The 10135-nt window shown below is 27.5% G+C and overlaps 1 protein-coding gene across 1 annotated transcript; it reads left to right on the forward strand.

Annotated features, from left to right (window-relative positions):
* Positions 1 to 1116: 1116 nt before the first annotated feature.
* Positions 1117 to 9714, forward strand: LOC107883220. Its single transcript, XM_016802849.2, has 4 exons — positions 1117 to 1438; positions 6711 to 6923; positions 8164 to 8305; positions 8622 to 9714. The coding sequence occupies exons 1-4, from the start codon at positions 1199 to 1201 to the stop codon at positions 8888 to 8890; spliced, it is 864 nt and encodes a 287-aa protein (XP_016658338.2). The 5' UTR covers positions 1117 to 1198; the 3' UTR covers positions 8891 to 9714.
* The last annotated feature ends 421 nt before the right edge of the window (positions 9715 to 10135 follow it).

The following is a 10135-nucleotide window of genomic DNA, read 5'->3' on the forward strand; positions in this document are numbered from 1 at the left end:
AAAAATAATATATCCTAGACTGACAAATCATCTCCGTTCAGAATCGTTTTTCGTATACAATGATATAATATCATTGGATTCAAATTTAATTCTATCCATTACAGTAACCCACTTGTAACCTACTGTACAGCAGAGCGACATCCACGACTTACCCGCCTTTTTTTTCTATGAATATCAATAAAAAAATTTTTGTTGGGTAAAAAAGCGTGAAAATGTAATTCATGACACCTGATATATTTTTACAATAGTAGTAGAAAAAACTTGATAATACACAAGCAAACATTTTTTTTTTAAGCATTTGAAGTTCGAATTTTGACAAAATATATCAAATTTAAAATTTAATAATTATTTTTAGTTAAAAATGTATAAAATGTTTAACTTTTATAGCTAAGGATTAAAAATTTAAAACAAGGTCCCACGTAAATAAGTTATATTTAAATTACTTTATTCACAATAATATCATCAAATATACTTAGTAATATCAGGCTGAATGACCGTTTTCGCTCAGAATAGATTTTCTAATACAATGATATTATATCATTGAGTTCCAATTGAACACCATCCATTACAGTGACCCACTAGTAACCTACTGTATAGTAGAGCGATATCCAATTTTTATATTTTTATTACAAGTGACTTACTTTTAGAAAACGAAAATCATTCAGAAGAATATTTTTAAATATTAATGTACAATTATCTACGTATTATTATTATATTGCATGGACGTTTTGTTGACTTTCTTTACGTTTGTGTATATAGGTACCTACTATTGTAAATACTGCGCAGTGAGTAGTTTATGTATACAAACATAATACGTATAACACAGGAAGCGGAAAATTGCTGTTTCTCTATTGTTCGTACCGACCCTCAATTCGTAGGGGCGTGCATGTTTGATCGGTAAATATTTATTATTGGATATTGTTGTGCGAGTCCGCCAACATCGTCAAAAACAAAGCGAAACACTAGAAACTCAATAATTCTTAAAAATGGGTACCTATGTAAGTTTTATACGGTAATAATAATAATACCTAGTAATGTTCATAATAATATTTTAATATCATAGTTTGAATTATTGATAATTTTGCGAATCATTGTAACCTTGGTAACCATTATATTAACGATCGATTGAGTTTAACTACCGTGGTTAGGTGTATCGTCTCTAAATAGGAGGTAGGCAAGTTATACACACTGAAGTAGTATGGTAACTACGATTCACGAACGGAAATTAGTTTTTACTGTTCGATTAAGGAATTCGATATTAACGATACGCGTAACGATGTCGTCTAAGCCGAAACAAGATTTACCGGCAGAAGAAGAAACAGAGGAAGACTTCATGACAAGAATAACTCAACCTAGAATATGGACAGTCTTCAAATCAGAATTCATTTTTCAAGTATTTGTTGACGAGCGATTCGACGAAGTCTTAGATATGTTTAAAGTAACTTATCATAATATCAATATTCAATATCGTCATAATATTATATTAGGTAACCTATGTGGCTATATATAAGGTGTTAAAAATATTCGGAAATACTTCATAATTACTCTTAATCATTTAACAGTAATACCTATATGTAGTTATTTATCTTTGTATTTTAAAATTAAAAATTTATTAATTTATAATTTACAGGATTGGTCAGTATCTTCGATAAAATTGTATCTTGTATCTTGTGTCTCGATACATTAATGCAATACTTTAAAATATTAATTTTAAATTATTAGTGGAACGATGAATGTATTGATTATACAATGATTTTACAATGATTTTTTTTATTTTTATTTCTTAAATTTATATAATATGTTTATTTTATCAATTCCTATACTTGCTAAAATTTTCAAAATATTTTGACTTGTTTTGAGCTGTTTACGGACAATTTTGAATTTAATTTTTTTTAGTCAATAAAGTTTTATTTGTTGGGCCAAAAAGCTTCAAAGTTTAATGCTAGGCTACTGATATATTATTACAATAGCAGTTATGTATTATTGTATTAATAATACCCTATGTATAATTTTTTTTTATAATCATTTAAAGTTCGAATTTTTCACAAAATTTATCAAGTTGAGAATTTACAAATTATTTAGTAGTTGAAAATTTATAAAATTTTCAAATTTTATAGCTATGGATTTAAAATTTAAAACAAAGTTCCACGGAAATTATTAATTTTGTAACCAAAAAATCTAAATATAAATTAACACAGTTTATTTTTATAGTTATTTTAAGTTCAAATTTGGACGAAATTACATATCAAAAAACCAAGAATAACTATTTTAGTTATTTCGTTGTAATTTTATATTATTAATTTAACTTACCGGCTACCGTATTCATAAGAAGTATTAACAATATAAATATAGGAATATAAAATATCCATACTGACAAACCGTCATCGCTCAGAATCGTTTTTCGTATACAATGATATTGTATCATTGAAATCAAATTTAATACCATCCAATATACAGGGGCCCACTTGTAACCTACCGTACAGCAGAGCGACATCCATTTACCCACTTTTTTTACGATTATTTTCACACGTCTACCTACCACCCGTGACTATTTGACTTTGTTTTAGTATAATATGTGTAAATGGCGAGGCAAATTTAAATTTATGAATACCATAATTTAATTGCAGTATTAATTGATTTCAAATTATCAGCAATTCTGATTTTCAGATCGTAATTAATATTTATTTTGGGAATAAATATATAATGAAGTAGTTATAGGTAATTTCTTGTAGGAATAAATTATGAGATGTCACTTTTGAAAAATCAGTTTTTTTAAACAGGAGACAAGACATTACATTATAGTATTATACTAAATAAATAAATAAATATTTTGTTTTTCAGACGTTGTGTACAATATAAATTAAATTCAACCCTGACTATATCTAGTGACTATTATTATACAATACACATTATGTAGTTAAACGTTTATAACATGGGTATCAGTATAATTTTATAAATATAATTAAATACACAGTTATTACTAATTAGTTTAGTAATTATTAGTTATGTTATTGACTATAGTCTATAGTATTTTACTGTTTTTTTCAATATAATATAATATAATATAATATATATATAATATTCTACAACACTAGTTTAATAATTAAGTTATTACTTATTACCTATATTATTTATGACTATTTTAATAATTATGTACGTGAATAATAATAATTAACATGTGGAATATTATTATTAAGTTATTTAATTTTGTGGTCTATACTAACTAATTAATATACCTATCAGGCTACCTAATTGTGTATAAATGACATTTAAAAAAAAAACCTATGACTAATTTTATTCAAATGTATCGAGTATCGAGCTTCGGGTATCGAGTATCTAAATACTTAAAATATAACTATCGAGTATCTAGTATTCAAGTATCTCGATTCTCCAAATCCAAGTATCTAGTATCCAGTATTGCGATACTGATTTTTTAGTATCTTGCCCATCCTTGATAATCGATAATATTTTATAAATTGTATTTTATTTTGAAACCGTTTGAACATAAAGCTCAGATAATATTTACATACATAATGTAGTTAGTATTAACAAGGGCATCTGCAGGGGTGCAGGTATGAGCAGTTTCCCTATTTGGATTTTTTCCGGGTAAATTATTATCATAATCGTTATGCGTAGTATAAAATATAACAGAATAAAGGTTTTTTAAATTTAAACATTTTTTTTCCGAGTGACATTTATTAAACTCGATTATAAACGTCAGAACTATATATAGTTCTTATATAAGAACGTTGATTTTTTTTATAAACTTATGGCATGTGATGGTGGGGCCAAGTGTAGTGTCAATCAAGTTTTTACTTGTTTGATAAAAAAAAAATATAATGTTCATAGAATGGATAGAATAGTTTGTGATATCAGTGGCTTAGTCTGATTTATAATTAATACAGTTAGGTATGTTTATAAATAAGTTATTTAAAAAAAAAATAATAATTTTAATTTCTAAATTATTTGGTTGATATTTATTTATTTTATAAGTAATCTTAATTTATAAAATAAGTGGTAACGTTTTATGTTGGTATTTAAAAAAAAACCACATTTGTTAATTAAAATGTACATATCGTTTTAATTAAATAGGTAAATATTAATTAAAAATAATTCTACCATCTGTAAAATTAAGATATAACTAACTACCTACCTACATCATTTATTCATACATTTTATATACTCCAACTGTATGAATGAAAATATGTCATAAACCATAGGTACTTTTTCACTAATCATAATATGATACTGAAACTAAAAATTGAAAAATGAAAATATTTTGCTCCCCTTCTCCCTGTCACAAATTCCTGCGTATCACCCTTAAGTTTCAGTATTCAGTAGATGTATTATTATATTGGTTGGTACATCCTGGCGTATCAGATATTGTATATATACACTGTACATGTACTCTCTCTCTCTTTTTTTTCATAAAAATAGGATATTTACAATCTGTAATATTTATATACAAAACAATAAGTAAATAGTTATACCTATACGTATAGTTAATCTACTACTCTAAGTATTATAATTAATTTACCTGAGTCTGAAGTCGTATTCGTGGATACAGGGTTGAGTTCGATGCTTGAAGTCACTGCGGTGTGTATATATGTTTATTACGTGTTTTGATGTGATTCAAACACTAATATTATATTAATTTGTTATCTATGATTTTGGACGTGACTATATTATCGTATACTTTCAAAATCCCTACATCCGTAGCAAGAGTGCATATAATCAATTCACCAACCGAATGTAATTTAAATTAATGAACACTTGTTATTATTCTCATATTCTAAATAGATAATTTCATAACTGTGTAATGATACTATAACTGGCCTATGATACGATGATGGTCACAGAATCTTATATTATTACAAAGAGTAAATAGATATGTGAATAAAAAATTAACAAGGTAAATTTGTTAGATAATACAAAATAATTTAGACAGTCATACTAAATGCTGGAATAACTCAATATATATATACATATATAAACGCTCTCGCTTTGAATGGAGTTGTGTATCGGATTCTTTTGTATGGAAGACAAGCGTGGACAAGGGGTATTGAGACTTCTCTGGAATAACACTGACAATGAGTCGATTCCGTATGGTCCTTATATAATATGATTTTGGTGTAATCCCTTCTTCTAATGTGCGTCAATTAATACGTGATATTAAAGTATTGATGTATTTTATCATTTTGTGCGGTGCGACCAAGGTGCCGCTGGTAATATATTGTGTTGTTTTGACCGAATGTCTTGATCGGGAAATTGTCGAGGGGTCTTGAAGTATATAATATGTATATGTAAGAATGCGTTCATGGTTTTATAATATACGGTGTCATCTGGCGTCACCGTTTTCAATGCAAATAGAATGCAAGTCCTAAATGGTAAAAATATGAATCACAGTTGGCATCAAAATTCAAATCGATTATTCGTTCGATAATACGTACACGTTTCAAAAGTAGAGCATATTATAAGATATTGAGTTATGAGAATCTAATAAACAGAATATTCCATATAAGTTTCTAAGCGGTAATTTCACAAACTTATATTATATTCATACCATTCTGAGGTAGGTACTTTAAGATAACTTAGGTACCTAATGGCAATAATAATACAGTATATTATTATGAAAAACATATTATGATATTATATAATAATGAAAAAATGAATAAATGTATTACCTAGGTACTGTGTGATAACGCGATTCGATTACGACGGATGAGACGTCAAACTGTGTAATGATTACCAGAAAACGCAGCGGATAGTTATTTATAAAATAATTATTATTCATTATTGTCATTTGAGTCCGTCGTGTCTCCGACAAAATGATCGAATATTTAATTATCGAATAAATATATCTTACTTATTTTGGTGCTCTAGTGTAGTAATTACCACACTATTTTTGGATACCTGCGATGGTGCAAATTACAAACTTTCCTTTACACGTACTCGCACACCACACGACTTTTCGATAATAGGTACCATGGTAACAACCATCATGTATATAAGTAGTTAGGTAACCAATTTCTAACCAATTACACATTTTTATTACTGTCCAACCAGTTTTCCATTCCATTTAATATATAAGATATATAAGAGAATATTGATATATGTAATATATAAATATGAAATTGAGTATAAATTGAAAAATATAATAATATGTAACGATGTACAACCTATATACAATAGAACATCGCTAATCCAGACATGGTAGGATCCTGTCTGGTTCACCGAAAGTCTAGATTAAACAAACTTTAGGTACAAAATGTCTGTAAACAAAATTTTAGATGAATAAAACTATTAAAACTTATTTTATTATTAATAATTATAATGACATTTTTAGTCTTACCACTACACGTGGTCAGCATAGGTTTAAACCTATATGAATTAATTTAGGATAAAAAATAAATATATTGATCCATCTGGATTAACTAGATATTCGGTCAAGCGAGGTCCGGATTGCTGACGTAAGTCTATTCTTATTTTTTTAAATATTGGAAATTTGAAACAGTATTATAGATATTATATAAATATATTATTATTATTTGTTATTATAAGAAAAATGTAATCGATATTGTTAAAATCAGAGTGAAAAATATTTTCAAAATTTTAAGTAGGTATAGTTTAACTATTTCTTGTGCCTAAATTGTAATATAATTAATATAATCGATTATTTAAAAAAAAAACTAATAGCATTTTATTTTCAGAATAATTATATTTACGAAGAATCACTGTGCAATAATAACACATTGTCATCAGATCAAGATTCAGTTGATCAATTTTTATATTTGATCAAACATTGGATTTCGGATACTCTATCATCAATCGTAATTGAAAAAAGCTCCGGGAAATGTATTGGAATAATTGTCTGCAGATTTTGTTCGATTGAAGATAACTCATTAGAGTTTAGCAGATTGAGAGTAATTGGACAAATTTAATTTACCAAATGATGGTACATAGGTACATACGCCCTACGTGTACAATAATTTGAAACCGGACAATTAAATAATCAAATCCTGTTAAAAGATAAACACTCGTTTTCGTGGAAAGTTTCAAAAAGTTCAGAATTTCATAGTTAATTAGTTACTTGTAAAGATGTGGATCAATATTTTGTTCAAATTAAAATTTTAAACGAAAACCAACAATTTTAGTTATTATTTTTCGTAATTCGAAAAATATAAACCGTAGGGACGACATTTTTCACCATTACGTATATTGTTGTTATTTTCAATAAATTATATTATAATAATAATATTTTAAACATATTATAATATAAACTAATTTTAATCTATTAAAACCATGAACATCACTGATCATTCTACGTTACGCAGTATGTTAGTAAAATATCAACTTAAACAATTTAATGACAAACGGGCGTGGATATATAAATCTGAAATTTGGGTTGAGAGGGGGGGGGGGGATGAAATTGATTTTTCTTCTATGCAGAATTAAAAATAGCTTATACAGTTGATAACATAAACATAACATAATTATGAAAACAATATATTTTATTGATATGATATTTTGAATTTCTCAAACTACATAAAAATGTCGTTAAAATTATTAATACATAAAAGTAAAAATTAATAAAATAACATGAAAATTTAAAAAAAAATGATCTGAAATGGAAAAAAGAATTGAATAGGGGTAATAAAAGTTCTACTTTTGATGTATCTGCTATAGACGAAATTAATTATGCATTAGAAATGCATTGTCCTATACAGCACCGGTAAAATTTACCTAATGTATTTGCTTTTAAATCTGAGCACTAAGTATAAAATATATTATGCAGTGTTTTTAGTTAAAATAAGTTCAACCTATACCGTTGTAAATAGAAAAATAATAATTATGACCTATACTTAGTCAATTTATGTGTCACACAAGACATGTGTCTCTTTTATTATTCATTAATAAAATGAATTATAAAATATTCTCAGAAACAGAGAATGACTCACCGTCTCCGCTCAGAATGATTGTTTTTCTTTTATGCGATGATTTATAATTGAATTTATAATTAACACATCCATTACGCAGTGACCTATACTTTGCAGTGACGATAGGTTAGGTACCCTCGACTCAGATCCAACAACTATACGGCAGAGCGGTTTTCCAAGTTTTTATTTATCTTTGTTTTAATGCACGAAAAAAATTATGTTTTAGTTGTACGAAGGAGAAAAATGGAATATAATACAGAATTTCAAAAACTACTTGAGCCAAAAAGTTGACATTTACAAATATTACAAAACTGTAGCATTCTTCAGAGTTTATGCTTGGTTTATTCTTCCTCCGTATAGAGGTCAAGGTAAGTCTGTTTTAGCAATGCCCACATAAAATATAGACCGCACGTTTTTTTGGTAATTTGTGAATAGCATAATAATATTTCTTTTAAGGGATCGGTAGTGGACAGTTATATTAGCCGAGACATACCAATTTTTATTCCATCATGCTGATCGACCTAGTTATGCGATAATAATTTTTAAAACTGACGTCTAATTGAGATCGGTCAGTCAACTTTTCAAATTTTCACCCCCGATCCCCTTCGGTATAATATTATATTAGTTATCATACCTATACCTAGTTTAAATCGACTGAATTAATATTTGTTTTATAACACACAGGACTGGGTAAAAAACTGTTGGAGTGCGTAATCAATCAGCAGTTACCTGAAATGGTGCATCTGGGGTGCAACGTGATATCAGGAATATTCACTAACAAAAAGAGTCAAGGAATAGCGAACTCTTTGGGTCTGAAAACTTTGTACGAGGCTAATTACCCCGAGTGGGCTAATCAAAACAACGTCGTGTTGAATAAAAACGTTAAAGCTGAAAATACAACAGCCAGTGTGATGGCTTGTCAAATAAATGAGAAGCAAACTCTGCAGTCATGATGCTATATTCGATGAACCCGTCATTATTCGGATATAATAGTAGTCTTTGATTTAATCAGTTTATTTAATTGGTTTTCGATTTTGTTTGATTTAATTTATTTAATCGCGACTAGAGATGAATAAATGTTTAAAATGGATTTGAATTATAATTATTTTTAATTTACACGTTCAACAAATGATTCTAATGCGAATATACACGGGTAAATAGTGATTATTTGTTTAATTTAATCAGAATATGACATGCAATCATATTATACTATAGCTAATATTTGTATTATTACGTTCAAGTGACCACGAACAATAGGTCGTAGGTATTAACCAACATTTGAAAATAAAAAGCTATATATACCTAAATAAAAAATATCTATAGGTATATAAAATAAAATACTCAAACATCAACACAAAGGCCAAATTGCTGAAAGCTGAGTCTAGAAACTCGTAATTTTGCTTATGAGGTCCCTTATATAAAACGTCAAAGTCGGTTGGAAAATGTTTTAAACGGGATAAAAATCCCGAAACGTAGTATAATAAGAATCTATAAAATAATTAATTGAATGAAACGTAATTGGTAGATTTTTAAAAATCAATCTCAATTCCTAAGGGCAGAGATTCCCAAACGTTGGATCCTGGCTTGTAATCCAATACCGGGTCGTAATTATATTTTTGGTGATTCACCAAACATGCTCACCCCTCTTTTTAATTTAATAATGAATTCATTCAAATTCCAATTTTTGGAGTTTTTAAATATGTTTTATGACCATATTTAAAAATTCTTGAGATCTTTTTTTTACTGCTTAAGGGGCGTTAGTAATTTCTGTTTTTCAAACACGAACCCTGTATTTTACTGTAAATTAATGAGTGAATAATGTTAATGAACATTTTTATGTAGCTAATTTAAAATTTAAACATATAGTTTTAGATTCTGAGTGGAACGATGAATGTATTGATTTTACAATGATGTGTGTTTTTTATTTTTTTATTTTTTATTTTTTTTGTGTCTGTGTACACGATAAGTAGTCGAAATAATGCTACGATTTTTAACTTCAGTATCTTGTTCGATCAGAAAGTGAATATCGTTGGTGCATTGGGGAGGTCAAAATTTAAATTTCCCAGTAGTTTTGCTGGGAAAAACAAAAGAAAAATTAAGGAAAAACGGGAATTTTTACGCAAAATCGATTTTTCACAAAATTGAATTTGGTTTTTGGTGTAACTTTAAAAAAAATGACCGTAGATACATGAAATTTT

This window comes from Acyrthosiphon pisum, chromosome X (assembly GCF_005508785.2).
Source record: "Acyrthosiphon pisum isolate AL4f chromosome X, pea_aphid_22Mar2018_4r6ur, whole genome shotgun sequence".
NCBI classification, from domain to species: Eukaryota; Metazoa; Arthropoda; class Insecta; order Hemiptera; family Aphididae; genus Acyrthosiphon; species Acyrthosiphon pisum.